This window comes from Rousettus aegyptiacus, unplaced genomic scaffold, assembly GCF_014176215.1.
Source record: "Rousettus aegyptiacus isolate mRouAeg1 unplaced genomic scaffold, mRouAeg1.p scaffold_m13_p_8, whole genome shotgun sequence".
Classification (NCBI taxonomy): domain Eukaryota; kingdom Metazoa; phylum Chordata; class Mammalia; order Chiroptera; family Pteropodidae; genus Rousettus; species Rousettus aegyptiacus.
Window position 1 is genome coordinate 16546232 of NW_023416311.1, and position 17618 is coordinate 16563849.

Below are 17618 nucleotides of genomic sequence, written 5' to 3' on the forward strand. Positions count from 1 at the left end.
AGTGCCCCATATTGGGGGCAGGAGGGGTTTGGCATGTGGGGTAAAGACTTGGGAACATCTTGGCCCCTGCTGCTCCTCTTGGGCAACAGAGAAGGAAAAGAGGACCCAGGGACTGCTGAGGCAGAACTAAGCTGGCTGCTTGGCCCTTCTGCCACAGGAGGTGGCACCTACCTTGGGGCTTGGTTCTGGCTTGTGCTGCAGGGAGACAGGAGGCTCCGCATAGGGGAACTGGTGCTCCCTGGTGCTCCCTGTTGATCTTAGACTGCCTCCAAAGCCCATGTGGTGGCTGGAACCTAGATTACAGACTGGGTGGGGGAAGGGTAGTACCACTGGGAGGCTCGGCACCAGCAGGTCATTAGGTCCTTCCTGGGTAACATTTTTATTTGGTGGGACCTGGGGGGACTAGAGGGCACGGGCAACCAGAGCGCTGTGTCAGCAGGGCTAGTCCTGGAAGCGGTTGAGCAGCTCACAGGCCCTCTTCTCAAGAAGCTCTGAGATTTTCTTGACTCGTTTCTCACTGGCAGTGCGGACATAACTGCCAGCATCAAGGACAGCCACACCGTCTCGCACCTCACCCATAATGACCAGTGGGCCATCACCAGCTGTCACGTTTGGGCAGGGACAGGCCCAGTCCATGCCACTCAGTGTCACCTCCAGGTACTTGGTGCCCAAGAACCTGAGGCCCATCTTGTCATCCTTGAGCACATCATCTAGGGCCACACGGGCAATGCTGCCACCACCTGTTTCGGGCTCCTCCAGCACCTCAGTGAGACGCCCCACAATGGCAAAGTCGCTGCGGCACAGGCTCAGCGCCAGCTTGCTCCTGAGGCGACAGGCCCGGCAGGGCGGTATGCGCGGCACAGGGCAGGTGTCCTCACAGCTCTCTCGGCTCTCAAAGTTGTTGCTGTTGCCTTCACAGCCACCATACACAAAGGGGTGGCACTGTTGCAGCAGTGGGCTGTAGGCCCAGCGTGGCTCCCAGCCCTGGCAGGGTCCCTGCACAGCTGGCAGCACACAGGTGTCTCCAGGGCCGCGGGCACAGGCCTGTTGGCATGCCTCGAAGGTCTCAAAGCCCTGTGTGCCCCCATCACAGCTACCAACTGGGAAAGTCATGCAGCTGCCCCGCTGTGGGTCAAAGTGCCAGAGGACATGGTTGGAGGGAGGGCCAGCACAGGCCTGTGTGTTGGGCAGGCATTCGGCCAGGGTGGGGGCACTGGGGGCCCTGTCCCTGGCCAGCTCTCGCTGGACCACAGAGAGCGGGAAGTCGGCCCGCAGCAGACCGGCAGCATTGCGTGCAGTGCAGGTGTAGAGGCCAGCATCCTCAGGCTGGGCGTTGTAAAGCACCAACTGTCCAATGCTAGTGACTACCACATTGCCATACATCTGGTCTGGCCGCATGATCAGGTTCTCCCGCTGGTCACTCTGCTTCTCCCAGGTCACAGCGGGTGGTGGGTGGCCACCGACATCACAGTGGAGGCTGGCAGTGCCCCCTACATACACCACCTGTGGGGAAGGGCTGCTGTAGAGGGCAGGTGGCACTGGGGCGTCCCCAGGTGTTGGGCGGGCAGTGGTTTCAGGTGGCCCTGGGCTGCTGGGTGGCCAACTGAGGATGTGCTTGCAGGGCACGACGTGCAGGCGAAGGCCACGTAGGCAGGCCTCAGCGTCCATGTAGCAGCGATTGTAGTAGGTGAGGCCATCAGAGGCGCAGGTGAAGCTGGGCTCCTTCTCACAGCGGTCACGGCAGCGACACACGGGCTGCCCATCCCAGATATCACAGTTGGAGCCCTGCTGCGGGCATGCAAAGCCCTCACAAGAGGCCATCAATGTGGGTATAGCCAGGCCGCCATCAGGGAAGCGGGCAGCCACACAGCTCTGCAGCCCACACACATTGGTGCAGCACTTCTCAGCAGCCACGCAGTCCTGGGGGTTGAGGGACAGCTCAGCAGGTGCCCTAACACCCCGCGCCTAGCCAGGGCTCTGGCTTGCCCAACAGGGCGCACCGTACTGCATCTCCCTGAGCCTTAGTTTCCCTTCTGGAAAGCTGAGCCAGTTTGAACAAATTTGCTTTCCATTCAATGCAGTAAGCTGCAGCTGCTTCACAGGCCAGTCCTGTGTGTCATCTCACAAAACCTCACTGAATCCTTGGGCCCTGTGCCTCAAAGCAGGTTGTATTATTACTCCCATAGTACAAATAAGGAAACCGAGGCCCAAAGAAGATGTGCAGCATGATGCAGAGCTGGGCTGCAAAGGCAGGACTTCCAAATGTAGCCCCTGCCTTTCTACCTGGCTGGTCCTGAGAACAACTGGCCCCAGCAGGGTGGGGATGGGCAGGTTCGGGGAATGAAGACAAAGATCGGGGGGTATCCTGAGAGCCTCATATAGGCCATGGACTGAACCCCTGGCAGGAGTGTGGGAGCCAAGGAGGAAGTAGATTCCTGGAGCTGGGGTCCCCTATATAGGCAAGGCCTGGGGTCATGGGTAAGGTCTGGTCTTTCTCCAGGCCACCCCAGTTTCCTGCCCACCCCCCACCTCACCAGGGTAGGTGAGGACGGAGCCCATGTGCTCACCTGGTCCCCGACGCACTCACGCTCACAGGTGCTCTGGGCGTCCACCCACAGGTTGGGGCTGAGCTGGTTGGGGCACACGCCCAGGTGGCTCCCGGGCCCCTGTGGCAGGCTGGCCCCTGAGGTCAGCCCAACCATTAGTAGTGGCAGGAGCAGCCTCTGGGCCGACATGGGGACCACTGGGCCAGGGGGTGGGGATATGTGACCACCAGCCCCCTCGGGCCCCGCCGACCACGCCCTGCAGGCATCCACCTTCTAGGCCTGTTGTCGGCACCCCTGCCCTCGGGCCCCTGGCAGATCCTCCAGGCTCCCCTTTTGTCCCCAAGATCTGAGCCCACAGCAGATGCTCTGTTTCAACGCCTGGGTGGAAAAAGAGCTGGGTGGGTTCCGGATCTCTGAGCTCTGGTGTTGCCCCTACTCAGCCTGGCCCCTCTGTGGTCAGCGCAGGGCAGGGGGCGGGGAGGGGGGAAGAATAGGGAGGGGCTGAGGCCTAGAAGCAAGGAGACACTGGCCAAGAGGGGCAAGGGGCGGAGAAGGGCCGAGAAGGCCGACTCTGGCCAGAGAGGGGAGGGGAGGGGACACTGTAACCGGAGCCCCTCCTCTCTACAGGCCCTAGTCTCAGGGGATCAAAGCTGCCTGGCAGACCCTCTCAGCCCAGGTTCAGGACAGGGAAGGAGGGGGAAGGGAGATCAAATGCAGGGGCTGCCAGAATCCGCCCTTCCAAACTCTTCTCGGGGGTCTGGGGCCCCAGGAACATCTGCTCTAAGACTGGATGGAAAATGTCCCGTGACCCTGTGTCTGACCTTATGCCCCAGGAGGCAGAGTAATAAGAGCCTGGTCTAGTCAGAATGAGACCAAGAGACGCCCCAGGTCCAGAGGACACCATTGGTTGGCTCTGTGAGGGGGCCACCGGTGGAGGGCCACTGGGACAGACTTTGGACAGGGCTCAAGGCCCAGGACCCTCCCACAAAACTGCAGCCAGAGGCATGGTCCCTAAGTGTTGGGATCATGTTCAGAGTGATTGTCCCCCAATCCCTTCTGACCTCGAGTGTCCATTGTATGTACCCCAGGGCCTGGGTCCTCCAGGTTGGGGCGAGTTTCAGGGGATGGGCTGCCCTAGGTTATCTGCCACATCCCTGGCTCCATGCCCACCACCCTCTCAGGCGGCAGTGAACTCAGTGGTTAGGCCCTGTCAGGGCCATTAGTGAGGGTTCAGCTCCCAGGTTCCAGCCTTGGGGGCGGTGGGAAACAGGTGCTGCTAGCTACCTGCTTTGCTACCCCACAGGGAGGGACAGGCTGGAGAGCGCTGCCTGCTTGGAAATGCAGCTCACCCTGTAACTGGGGAGGCTGCAACAGGAATGCTCAGCCCTCACAACCAGGACATGTACCAGTCAGCAAGGCTGGTCACAAAGGACAGAGGGGTCCACAAAGCTGTGCTAGACCCATCGTGTCAGAATGCAGACCCGCATTACCACATCATACCTCCAACCCACCAGCCAGTTAAAACCAGACTTTAATTCACATAAAATACAGCCTGGAGGTCAGAGCTGAATTACATTTACTGTACAAAGAAACAAAAACAGCCCAAAAGGAGCTCAGGAATGGTGTGAGTGTCAGCAGTGAAGGGTAGTGTTTATGTGTTGAATGCAGGACAGTCCACACCCTCAAAATAAAGTCCGCGTGATTTCGTTCAAAGTTCAAAGAAATGGGTCAGGTTGGTAGGACAGGACAGGTGGGGCCTCCTCTGCCTGATCTTGCTGGTAACCAGGCCTCAGCTGGGGTCCCCAGGAGCCCCTGCTTACACAGGCCTCGGCCCCCACCCCAACTTGTGTCCTAGAACAGCAGGTGTGGGGACTGCCGCAGGGAAAACCCGCTGCAGAGGAGTCCCAGAGAGAGGGGGTCTCAGGCCTAGGGAGGCCCCAGCAGGAGGTAGAGTTGAGCACCAGTGTGACCGACGGCCATGTCACCAGCCAGGTGGGTGGAAAAGAGGCCAGGCCTCCAGCTCAGGGCTAGCTGCCGGGTCCTGGAGGAGGGACTTGGGTCCACCGCTGTGGCTGCTCCAGGTGGCATCACTAAGAAATGGGTCAGAATGGTTCTGGTGACGTGACCTCACAGAGGGGCGATGCCGTGCAAGAAGCAGCTATGGAGGGACACCCAAGGTTGTCAGGGAACAGAAGCTGGCGAAAGCCAGGTCCAGACACTCAGGAAGCGAGTGAGTGGTGACTCAGTCCAGACCTGCAGAGTACCTGGCAGTCCCTCAAGTATTTATCACTTACAGACAGCTCTGCATCTTCACATGGAGAAACGTTGAGCCCATCTCATATAGCAACATATGTAAACATGACCAAAGGTTCCCCCACGTGAGGAAAGATGTGGGGCATACCCCACTTCTCCTTTCCCAGAAACATCGGCAGTCCTCTTGGGAGCCCATGGCTCCATGACACACGGAGGTGTCACCCAGAAAGGCTGGCAGGAACCCAGGAAGCTGTAGCCCTACTGTGGAGACTGTCAGGCTCACCCCCACACCACTGCCCAGCTCTGTGAGGTGGGCACACTGGTCACTATGCTCAGAAAGTCCAGCATGGGTAGTGGGGTCCAAGTTTGCTGCCCAAAGCTCATGTGGCCCCACAGGCCCCTGCATAACCCACACCCCATGTGAAGTGTATGGAACAGTGGATTCCTTCCCATCTTTGCCTCAAATCCCTCCCTAATGTCCCAAAGCTTGTTTCCACGAGCCCACTTGGGCTCACCCCGTGGCTGCATTAAGGCTTCCCTGTTGGCCCTTTAAAAAGGTACAAAAGTGGTGAAATGTCTCCTATATAAATAAGAAAGCGAGCCAGGCCCTGTGGGACCCCAGGACAGTCCCTTCAAGGTGGAATCAGGCAGAGCATGTGGGGACCCGGGCTCGCTCCACAGCGCAGCCTCTGCTGTCCTACAGGGCTCGTTTGGCTGAGAACACCTGCCCACTAGGTGTGTCCCACGCTCCCAGGAGGGGCCATGTGGCCAAAGTCTACCCTGTACACGGCGCCATCCCAGCACCCAGCCAGGAGCTTCCCCAAACCTGAGCCCTCACTCCTCGAGCGTGTCTGGACAGGTGGCGCTTGCCTGCCCTGCTAAGAGATCTTGCAGTTGCTCCTGGAGCAGTTCTGGGGCGGGCTATGTGGGGGGCGGATAGACTTGGACCTCTTGAGGCTGTTGCCCTTGCTGCCACCACCCCCTGCCCCACTGGCCAGTGAGTAAGAACGCCCATGCATCATGACAGCATTCATGCCATTGGCCATTGAGAAGGACTTGAGGTGGCTCTTGATGGTGACAGGCAGAGGGAGCTTGTCGATGAGGTGCACGGGGGTACAGGAGACGATGGCACGGCAGCAGAGGTCCTGCAGGCTGAACACTGGGAGATGAAGAAAGGAGGTATGTAAGACCTCAGGGGTCAAACTATGAGGAAAGGGGGTCAGACTATGGGTAGAGTGGTCAGATAATGGAGGGGGTTCAGGCTGGGGGGGAAGGCAGTGAGGCACCAAGTGATTTCAGAGTCTAAGGCCCCAAGGTCCGGGGGACACTTACAGTTGAGTAGTCTCATCTGGTCAGATGAGCACAAGTGATGCTCAGTGGGGGGTTGAGGTTTTTGGCCCTGGATTCTGGACACCCCACCACTCCACCTTGTGCTAGGTGCCACCAGAAGCAGCCATTGGAAGATGCCTTGCTCTGGCTTTCTCCCTAGGGTTGCACACTGAGAAGTACCCTGGGAAGCCCTGCTTCTGAGGGATTAGCCTGCTCTGCCCCCAGTGTACTTGGCAGGAGACTGAAGCTTCCAGAAACACTGGCCAGCTCTGACATCTCTGGGAGGACATGGGAAGGGTACAGTCAGACTCTCTACAGCTCAGCTCTAGGAGGGAGGGGTTGGAAGCCGCTCCCCTGCTTGCTCTGGGACACACCAGGGCCCATGGCACTACCCCCCAGCACAAGGGCATCATCAGGTGTAATAATTCCAAAACCCCCAAACAAAGCACATGCAGGAAGCAAGTTAGTTCAGCCATGGCACATCGTAGGAGGCCCACTACGGGGAGCCTGAGCCCGAGAGGGACTATGACCTCTGAAGGGCTGCTTGTCTGGTGTCCTCAATAATCAATTCTCAGGCCCCAGGGGCCCCAACAGTTGTGCCTCACCTCGGTTAGGCCTCCAGATCTTCTCCATGCCGTGCCGCATGAGAACGATGCGGGACAGCTCAGTAAAGGACTCGGTGACATTGAAGTTGCACAGAGGGCTGACCTCGAAGAAGGTCATGCAGTTCTTCTCTGCATAGGCACGTGCCTGCTCCGTTGGGACTTGCCGCTTGAAGGCTAGGTGTAGCCGGTTCCCAACCAGGATCCGGGGGACTCCAGGTGCATGCTTGGGGGGCACAAGACTCAGCATAGGAATGAATGCGGGATGCCCCACTCCTGGCTGTACCCCCCTCCCTGATTCAGTGATGGGATGGGGTTCAGACCTGTGAGGCACCCCAGCCTTCAAGTGGAATGGCAGTCAGTGCTCAAGAGAATGCACAGAGCTGCGAGGGGTGAAAATGGGGGGCCACAAGAGGCTTCTGCGGAAAATGAGAGAGCATGTGCCACAGGGAGGGGGTGACCCTGAAGGGGGTGTCTGCAGGTATATACCTACCTCATCGATCTCCTTGATCCACCGGTCAATGCCATCAAAGGACCAGCGGTTGGTGATGTCATATACCAGGAGGATCCCCTGCAAGGGAGAAGTGGGCATGACAAGGCTGAGGGGTTGGCCAGATGGAAGGCTCTCGTTCCTGCATGGATTCCCAGCATGAACATGAACCCTCCCTCCTAGCACAGGGAGGGCAAGGACATTCAATACAGCCAGAAAGCTTTCAGGGGACTGCATGAGTTATTCAACAGATGGGAGTGTGGACAACGCACTGTGAGGCATCCTGTCACGCTTAAGAAGGGCCTTTGTTATTGGGCACTGCTTCTCCTCACTGTGGGCAGGCCACGTGGCCCTGGCCATCCTCATGTGGGGTGGTAGCAATGTCTTCTGACAGTCGAGGATCTTGAGGTGCAATGCTGCCCCTTCCTTCCCCTTGGGGACTCAGCTGGGACAGAACTGGCATTTTTTAACCTCTTTCTTCCATGCACATTGTAAGCACTACCCTACGACCACTTAAAAGTTACGAGAGCTAAGACAGGTGCACACAGGTCTATAGTGAGAGGCAGGTCCTATGGATAATCCTGGCAGGGAGATGTGGAAGGCGTCCCAGACACTCTGTCCAATAATGCACTCTGCCTTGGGAGTCCAGGGGAACTGGACTTGATCGGAGGCGTTTAGTTTTCCAACCCAAACCTGCAGAGTAGAACATCAGTCACTCCAACAGTTGTGTGTGCAGCCTCAGTGGCCAGCAGAGGATTTGCCAAAGGACTTTCCAGTCACATCTCTTAGAGACTAATTGCTTGGAGCTGAGCTCTGGGCTATCGCCACCTGCCCTAAATGTCTCAGCAGTGATTTGCAACAGGCCTCAGGAAGGTGACTCCAGAATGCCCCAGCCCCGCCTCCCATCTGGCCCTGCACTCTACTCTGAAGCAAATTCACAACGTCCCCATCTCATTGAGTCTTCATTTGGACTACGTCTCCATCTCAAAACGAGCAATTTTAAAAGCCCTTCCCCTGAAAAACATCCTTCAAATTTTTGGAAGACTTACATGTACCCCTAGGTCCTGTTAAGACAAATGTGGAAATTACTTTAACATCCACCCAGTGGCTCCTCTCTCTGGACGGAAAGCCTGGCGTTGGGTAGGGATGGTACTGGCCCTCCAAATCCCCTCCTAAAATATTATTGTGGCTGTATCTGAAGACCAGCCCTCTCAGCTGTTCATCACAGCATGAAACAAACTGCATGTGCAGTCAGCAAGCTACAGAGGAAGTCGAGGTGCAGACATGCCTCGCTGATGATGAAAGTAACAACAGTGCACCTCCGAGCAAACGTGCCAGTCCCAGTCAGGTGCACAACTGACAGAAGCGCATATTCCAAATGCTATGTACAGTACGGTGTTTTAAAATGAAATATAAACATACAGCACACCACACAGAAAAGGTTTCTATGGATGTAACCACACATCGAAAGGCTGGATGGGGGCTTATCATCTTCTTGCTTATGCTTACCTATGTCATGTTGAAAAAGCTCAAACTAGTGAGCAGAAGCCCATCTCTTGGGCTCAACCTCAACTGCACCCCAAGGCTGTTGTGGAGCCCTTGGTTGCTCCTCCAGGTGGCACCAGCCTCTTCCAGATGCCACCTTTCTGGGGCTGCCCAAGTCTAATGGGTAGGGATAATGACAGAGGAGACCCACCAACCTCCCAGGCACAGGGAGGAAGGATACAGAGCTGGTCACAGTGCAGGCAGCAGGGACCACAGTGATCACTGTCTTGGTAGGGAAATCAAAAAGACTGTCTTAGTTACCAGAATCACCTCCTCAAAGAGGTCAGTTGTGTGTCTCAAAGAGGTGAAGGGACAAACAGATCCTCATTATACTCTTTTTTTAAAACAATAAAAGTAACACATGCTCGCATTTTTAAAAATTAGTATTTTAGAGTATGAATAGCAGCTTTCCCTCTCCTCTAGTCTCTCCACTCCTCCAGAAATAATCTATTGTTTCTGGATGTTTCTACACAGTGCTGCTCACTCCAAATACAGACAGGTCACAGTACAAACCACCCAGTCCCCACCTGGGCCTTGCCCCACAGTGGCTGCACCCCCACCAAGCTTATCAGTCAGCGCTGCTGTTGGCTTGCAGGTAATTTCGTCATATATTATTATAAATCTCTGAGCACATACAGCTTGACCTATAAGAAGTAGAACTGTTGGGCCCAGGAGTGGATGTCCTTATTGTCAAAGGTATTTATCGAGCAATAGCTTATATACCTGAAAAAGCGCAGATTTTATGTATGAACAGTTTGATGAATCTGGACAAATGTATATACCTGCACGACCACCACCCCAACCAAGGAGGTAAAGAGGTGTATTTCTAAAAAATTAAAATTAAATGTTGGCATGTGTAATCCATTTGTATGGTACAGCTTCCAAGGAACACAGGCTACATGTGGAAGTGTCTGCCCCCGCCCACAAGCACCCAGGCTCTCCCCAAAAGCATGCACTGAAAGTGGGGAGCGACTGTCAAATGGTCCCTGGCTTACCCACCTGGGCAGTGACAAGGGGAACACTGGTGTCCTAATCAGTACTTGCTGAATGATAACTGTATGCTCCATTCGGTTTTCTACATGAAACCCCTTTTTGTATGGATGAATCAATCACTCTCTATCCAGAAGGAGACTAGCACCTGACCCTGCTAGTCCAGATGACCCCAAGTCCTCAACTAAACAGGACGGTTCCCTGCACCCAGCTCAATTATTACACTGAGCCCAAGGGGCCCACTGTCTCCAGAATTAGGATGTGCTGGCCTCCCAGGGCCACAAAAGTGGCTACTTCAGACCTCAGCAACAAAAAATGAAAGCTATGGGTCTAGGAGGTCAGGAACAGAAAGGTTACTCATGGTAAGAACAAGACAGTCTTGCTGCAGGACAGGTGACAGCAGCCGAAGGTTGGCGGTAGCTTTTGTGACCTGGGTCCTGAGGGGCCCACAAGGCCTCTCCACTCTTAATCGAGGGTGGGAGAGTATCAGGAAATAAAAAACTCAACTGGGAAAGATGGTCTTGCTACTCTGCATACCAAACCGGGTGGCACTTATGGGCGGCACTTACGCTGGATACCTAGCCTTTAAGTCTGCACTGCCACCACCAGGCAGGATGGAAATGAGACAGGGAAGAGCAATGCCACTGAGACAACAGCACCTAAGAGAACCCTAGAGCTCAGTCTATTACCCATCACCCAGGCCCCAGGTGTGCAACTAGCTCCTCAAGCCCAGAATTGATAAAAAACCCAAAAACCCAAAAAAACAAAAACAAACAAAAAAACCCCCTCCAGATTAAAGCAAGAGCAACAATAAACACATAACTGACTGTGCTGGACATTTTGGAGAGAACGTGGACATGATGACACAGTGTTTGCTTCCACAAAACACTGTATAATCTGGCAAATGCCCAGGCTTGTTAGGTGTCCTCAATTAGCTGGAAAGAAATGACTGCAGTCTGTTCCATGTTTATATCCAGGGCACGTGGAACCTCTCAGGTTTGATCTCAGTGTATTCTTGATGTTGGGTTCCATAGACAGTTCTCACTACTTACCCTCACCTCTGATGCTGATGTGGGGTGCTGACAAACGCCCCCAAGCTGTGATCCACACCCTGACTATTTAGGATCAGCTGCTCCAGGTGGAACTGCTGTGTGAACAGAACACCAGCACACACTTGGGGGGACATCAAACTAGAGCTCCATGTGCCAACAACCATACCTCTGTGAGAACTCCCAGGACAGGAGCCACCAAGCACAGCCAGGGGTCCTCGGCCCCGACTCAGCATCTCCCCGCCTCCCACCATGTCTGAGAACCCCCACTAAGGAAGGCCCTGGAGGAGGGTGCAGGTCAGGGGTCCCCAACAATACCTAAGTGGCTTTAGTGAGACCTCTGCCACAGACTTCTCTCCCTCTCTGCCTCCTGAGGTCCCATGAAACAGAAAGAGCAGAAGTACAGGGTGCCCGGACAGCTGCAGATTTCATCAATCCTGACCCACAAGCAAAAAGGACATCACATGAGGCTTCCCATGAGCCCACGCCAGAGTGCAAATGTGATAGGAAGCTCCTGCTGAGTGCAGGCCCACCTGGAACCTGTGACCCACAAAGCCAGGGTCCCCAAAACACATCCAAACACCCCCACTGAAATGAGTGTATGCTGCTCCTGGTGGAGGACCCTGCCTGGGGAGGTCTGAACTTGGGCAGGTCTGAACTTGTGGGTCTCCTTGGCAATTTCGGAATCTGAAGTGGGTGCAAGGGGAGGGTCATGGACTGCTCTGCATCATAGACAGGACTGGGCTGTGTCCAGACTCCTCACATTGACACGGCAGCGACAACCTAGATCTGGTTTGTTCATGCAACTACTTACTTCTCTCCTCTCCTAGCCTTGAATCATACACAGATCCACCCAGCATGCAAGCATCTTGTAGGGCCCAGAGGACATAGAGAGAGGGACAAGCAAGCCCCTGTATGCTCCCCTGGGGTGCCCCTGCACACCACCCCCTAGGGTGGCCCCATTCCCCTGTACACCCACCCAACTTGGGTGCACTTTCATGGCAGCCCCTGAGACAGCCACCATCTCCTACTCCTTGCTGATGCCCTGCCTCTCTGAGGTCCTGGGACAGCCCCTTCCACAGTGGCTCCAATGCTCAGTCCCACAATACTGATTAGGAATCCAGCCCAGTCAGCCCTGGCAGCCACCTGCCCTGAGATGGACCTGGCTTCCCTAGCAGCCTCCTTGCTCCACAAGTAAAGGTCTTATGTGAGGGGGAAGTCATTTCGGTTTCTAGTGAGCCAGATGACCAAGCAGAGTTTCCACAGTACAGGGTCCCAGCACACCTCCCCTGGTACCAGCCATAGGAGTCAGTGGGGACACAGAGTGGGAACAGAGAGTGGGGACATAAGGACCTGGTACCCTCTAATGACTGAGGCCCCTAGCTCAGAGGGCAGCCTAGTGGAAGCCTGATGTCCAAACATCAAAACTTCCTTAGAAAGAGTAACACATGTAGGGTCTGACAGCACAGAAATATGAGTTGTTCCTCTGGAGAGTGGCACTGGCAGTACTGCTGGTCTTACCTGTGCGCCCCTGGAGTACGACCTGAAGATGGTGCAGAACCTGCCCTGGCCCGATGTGTCCCTGAAACACAGGGGTAGGGGACAGGGGCGGTCAGTGGGATGCAGCCCATGGGACTCTGGCATGTGCAACATGATCCCTCCCAGGGGCTCAGGCCCTGGCCCCCTTCCCCTCCCTCTCCACAGCTCACACTGGCCAACTTCTGTGGGCCTGGGTGCTCAGGGACACTGTCCTGCCAGGCTGGGGAACCCCAACCCTGTTAGGAATTTATTCTTGACTTCAAGGTTCTAGAAAATGCTCCAAAGGAAGAGGGAGGAGGGGCTGTGGCCACTGGAATTGAGCCTCTGTGGGAAAAGGGAGCCGGGCTTTATCAGAACAAACAGCCCGGAACCTTTTGGTTCCTGTATCACCAAACAGAATCCATTCCACGTTTACACAGGACCTCTTTAAACAGCTATTCCAAATGAAATGTAAATACGACTCCTTCCTGTTCCTTTAAGGATTCTTGATACTTCATTTAGCTTTGGAGCCCCATCAATAACTCTGAAGTGCTGTAGCATCCCCGCCCCCAGGCACCGCTGCCCTGCACAGCCCGACTCACCAGAGCTCCAGCTTGACCCGCCGGCCGTCCAACAGGATAGTAGTTGTCTTGTAGTCGATCCCTGCGAGAAAGCAGAGGGTGGCTGAAGGTAAGGCCTGGGAACAAGCCCATCAAGACCTGCCTCACCGGGGTTCAGTCTCACAGCCCAGCAAAACTGGGTGGAGTGGCCTGCTGCTCCCGGCTTAGCCTTCTTGTGGCTCCAGTCCAGCAACGCAAGCATCCTGGGCACCATAGCACAGGCCAAAGAGAGGGTGGCAGAGGAATGGAGTCTGGCACGCCCGGAAGAGGACAGCCCACTTTGTGTGGATCTCAAGTTGAACTCTCAAAGGCTAATCATATTTTCAAGTTCTTAGGCTCACCATAGCTGCCAAGTACTGACGACTGGAGCGTGCTTGGAGTATTAAGGGTAAAGTAATTTCTAAAATGCCATTTCTCTGGAAAGCTCTCTGCAAAACCTATATATGCCATAGCTTGCTCTAATGATGAGGGAGAGGAAGGAGGCGAAGAAAAAAGAAGAAAGAGGAGAGAGGGAGGGAGACGGAGGGGCGGGGGAGGGAGGGAGAGGCAGGGCGTGGAGGGAGGGGCGTCTTTCTTTCTTTCTTTCTTTCTTTCTTTCTTTTCTTCTTTCTTTCTTCTTCCTTCTTTCCTTCTTTCTTCCTTCCTTCCTTCCTTCTTTCCTTCCTTCCTTCCTTCCTTCTCCTTTTCCTTTCTTCTTCTCTTTTCTTTCTTTCTTTTCTTTCTTCCTCTCTCTCTCTCTCTCTCCTCCCTCCCTCCCTCCCTCCCTCCCTCCTTCCCTCCCTCCCTCCCTTCCCTTCCTTCTTCTTTCTCTCTCTCTTTTAAAAATACTTTTATGGGAAAAAAGTCCAAAAGAAGTTGGTAGCCACAGAGAGTGCTAGACATATTATCTTACATGTAAGATCTTCAACTGGTTTATGAACCTTCTGAAAACTTCTAAAAGCTCAGTGTTTCCTCCTCCTCTCTTAAGCCTTAAAAATGTCAACAGTTTCATGACTTTATATATCGGTTGTTCCAAGAGGGCTTGGAAATGGGCATCTTAACACAGGTGTCACTCTCACCCAGAGTGTGTGCACGCGTGAGCACATGTCAGAGGGCCTGCACTCCCTCAGGCATCTGTGCCTGCATCCTGGCTGTGCTTCTGCCTGGCCGGCTCTAACCACATGTCAAAACCTGGCTCCCATGCATCAAATGACACTTGACGGAATACAAATGCAACCCAAGACATGGGAGAACATATTTGGAAACCACATATCTGACATATCAGGAAAATATACGGAAATCTTAAAACTCAACAAAAAAAAATCCCCACCCGATTAAAAACTGGGCAAGAGACTTGAATAGATATTTCTCTAAAGATATACAAATGACCATAAACACATGAAAAAAAATGCTTAACACCATTTCTCATCAACGAAATACAAATCAAATCACAATGAGAGATCAACTAACACCTATTTAAATTATTATCAAGAAAAATAGAAAATGATAAAGGTTGGTGAGGTTGTAGAGAAATCTGAACCCGTGTCTACTACTGGTAGGAGTGTAAAATAGTGCCATTACTATAGAAAACAGTCTGGCAGTTCCTCAAAGAATTAAACACAGAATTACCATATGATCCAGAAATTCCACTTCTAGGTTTACACCCAAAAGAAGCAAAAGCAGGGAATCGAAAATATATGTATTTGTACACCCATGTTCATGGTGGTGTTGTTCTCAAAGGTGGAAACTACCCAAGTGTCCATTGAGGGATGAGTGGACCAACAAAATGGTCTATACATACAATAGAATACAATTCAGCTTTAAAAGGGAATGAAATTCTGACACATGCTATAATATGGATGAACCTTGAAGACACTATGTTCAGAGAAATAAGCCAGACACAAGACAAATACTGTATGATTCCATGTGTATTATGTCCCTAGAAGAGTCAGATTCATAGACAGAAAATAGATTACAGTTTACCAGAGCCTGGGGGACATGGATGGGGAGTCAGCATTTAATAAGACAGAGCTTCAGTCTGGGAAGATGGAAAAGGTCTGGAGATGGATAGTGATGATGATCTCAAAACAGTATAAATGTACTTAATGCCTCTGACCTGTACACCTAAAAATAACTAAAATAGTAAATTTCATGTTATGTATATTTTACCACAAATTTTTTTTAAAGTAAGAGAAAATTCTCTTGCACACATTCTCACGGAAAAGAGCTATCCTTCAGGAAGAAACAGAACTCAGGCCTGTCCTCAATGTCCTCCTCTGCACTCGTCCTTCCCCCCAGTTCTTGTCTGCAGGTAACCAGCTTCTTTGGTGGAAACTCCTGAATTCTCTATCAAACGGGAAGCACATATTTGCCCCAGGACTTGCCTCCTCTCAGTCCTAGCTCCAGTTTCTGTGAGATGGACCCTGTGAGGGTAATTTCCAGGAAGCGTGTGGATGTGGATGCCCATCCTCTAGGTGGCATCCCCTCCATGTGGCAATCAGCCCAGCAGACTTGGGCTGAGGCGACTGGACACTGTTCTGGCCTCCGCCCCAAGGCCAGCTACCATGAAAGGTGTGGCCCTGCAGCCAAGCCACCAGAGGTTGCACTGTGGCCCAAAGGCCCAGCAGGGAGCTGTAGGTAGGACAGGGCACCCAGGAAAGGCTAAGAGACAGGGTACAGGGAAGAGGCTCCCGTCCTCTGCCCGCCTCCAGGGAGGACTAGCACATTGGCAGGGCCTTGCTTGACCTCCTCCTATAACCTGCATCATGCGCCTCACTGACCCATCTGCCCACATTCCACTCAGGACAACATGGCGTTAACTTTAGTTTGTGTCAGAAAGGACGCAGTCCCTGCTCTCTAGCGATTCTGCTCAATACTCTGCCAAACACATGCGCGTGATCCATGTGGACAGGCACTCAGAGCTGGTATCAAGGAGGAGCAGCTCTCCTCCTGACGCCCCTCCTGCTGCACAGCCCCGTCTCCCTACCACTGGGTCAGAGAGCTCGTCAAGGAACAGGATTCTTAGGGAACACAGCAGAGCAGAAGCTGGAATTTGATGGCTGAATGATGTCACCACTGAAGTGATTTAGACTCACAGACAGTGGCAGCGTTCTCTGGCACACTCTGGTCCCACCCGGCCTCTAGGGACAGGTGGCCTCCATGTCTGGTGCCAGCACGGGCAACCCCAAGAAAGCTGAGCACCCCCGCGAGAAGACTGAGGAAATTGGGCAGCAGGTTCCTACTGTGGACAACTGGGTCCAGCTGAGGGTGGCTGGGGAGCCAATACGTCAAGACAGGTTCAGGGAGGGGGGGAGCACGGAGGCCCTTGGCGGACACGCTCACTTGGATATCGAAAAAAATTCAAACATATTCTTCATACTTACTTTGCCTCTCACATCCCAAATTTGGATAAAAACTTATGGTGAGCTTTATAAACTCACAGAAAAGACATAGCAAACCCAGAGAGAACCCAGAGAGAGACACCTAGAGAAGGGCAAAGTCTCCGTGCTGTAAAGATGGGCGTCAACCAAACTTCACTATGAATCAGCCGTGACAATTCTTAGGTCTGACAACTGTTGCCAGAGAATTTCAATCACTCCCTCCCTCACTTCATACCATTAGTCCTTAAATATTGAGCAGCTCTTTCAAAAAATGACCAGAGGTTTCATTCAAAATATTTAACACCTTGTATAGCACAGTCATGACCATTCAGAAGAAAAATCAGCTATCGGAAGCTGGAACCTCTGCTGGTGCCCGGGGGAACTGGAGCAGCTCACACATGGAGAAGGGCCACACAGGATGACCAGATCTCAGGCCCTAGGACTGCAGACACACTCTGGGTGGACAAGTGCTCGGGGAGGCCACTGAGGGCCAGTGGCAGGTGACCAAAGGCTCCAGGGGAGATGAGTATTCTGATTCCCAATCCTTCTCATGTGTCCTCTTTTTACTCAGAAAGCTTTAGGGCATTTATCTGCCCAGTGTTCTGGGGACACTTTTTGCCTTTAGGTCCCCAATTCACTCCTCTACCCACACACTCTTCTGTCCCACATCCTGGCCTCTCATTTGCCAATTTTCTCATCTTTTCTCCCATCTCTGTCTTTTTGCTCCACTTTCTGGGAGATATCCTCAACTTTATCTTCCTGCCTTTCTACGATCTTATAAAAAATTCTGCTATTTTTAATTTAATTTCTAAAAGCTCTTTCTGGTCCTCTGGATAGTTCCTTTCTAACAGCATCCTGTACTTGGTTCTTGAATGCAGTATCCCTATACCTCAGACATTAGTTATAAGATTGTTAGGGTCCTTGGATGTCTTTCCTCACCTTAGGGTGATCCTTGGTTGTCCATTCACCCGTCAGAGATCCTAAAAAGCCACAAGAAGTTCTGGGTAACTTTGGTTTGTGAACTGGGCTTATGATGAAGCTGCCAGGTGCCTCAGGGTGTGTGGAACTTACATTTCTTGGGCTAATGACTGTTCCAGCAAAGACTGTCTGCGGCCATGGGTTCCCGAGCACCAGGGGTGGAGGAGTAGCCAGGGTCTCCCCATTTGGAATGGACTTGCACTCAGCCGTCTACTGTGCCCGATTCTCCCAAAGAGTGGACCTCCTGTGTCCCTGCTGGGGGCCATCCAGCCATTTGGCCCCCGCCCTGATTTCAGCCTATCCCCCTCGGGCTGAGTTCAGAGGGGCCTGGGAACATGG

General features: G+C 53.3%; 2 protein-coding genes across 3 annotated transcripts in view; both read right to left on the reverse strand.

Moving 5' to 3' along the window:
* Window positions 1–49: 49 nt before the first annotated feature.
* WFIKKN1 (WAP, follistatin/kazal, immunoglobulin, kunitz and netrin domain containing 1) lies at window positions 50–3939 on the reverse strand. The gene is made up of 2 exons (XM_016136712.2): window positions 2568–3939; window positions 50–1920 (listed from the first exon to the last, which is right to left on the reverse strand). The coding sequence occupies exons 1-2, from the start codon at window positions 2733–2735 to the stop codon at window positions 442–444; spliced, it is 1647 nt and encodes a 548-aa protein (XP_015992198.1). The 5' UTR covers window positions 2736–3939; the 3' UTR covers window positions 50–441.
* Window positions 3940–4061: 122 nt separating this feature from the next.
* Window positions 4062–17618, reverse strand: part of RAB40C (RAB40C, member RAS oncogene family) — a 29265-nt gene continuing 15708 nt past the window's right edge. For both annotated transcript variants that reach the window (XM_016136706.2, XM_036226007.1), the window contains exons 3-7: window positions 12925–12985; window positions 12326–12386; window positions 7224–7301; window positions 6734–6956; window positions 4062–5958 (exon numbers count right to left, since the gene is read on the reverse strand). In XM_016136706.2, coding sequence (XP_015992192.1) covers window positions 5678–5958; window positions 6734–6956; window positions 7224–7301; window positions 12326–12386; window positions 12925–12985 — 704 coding nt within the window. In that variant the 3' untranslated portion in view covers window positions 4062–5677. The remainder of the gene's footprint in view (window positions 5959–6733; window positions 6957–7223; window positions 7302–12325; window positions 12387–12924; window positions 12986–17618) is intronic.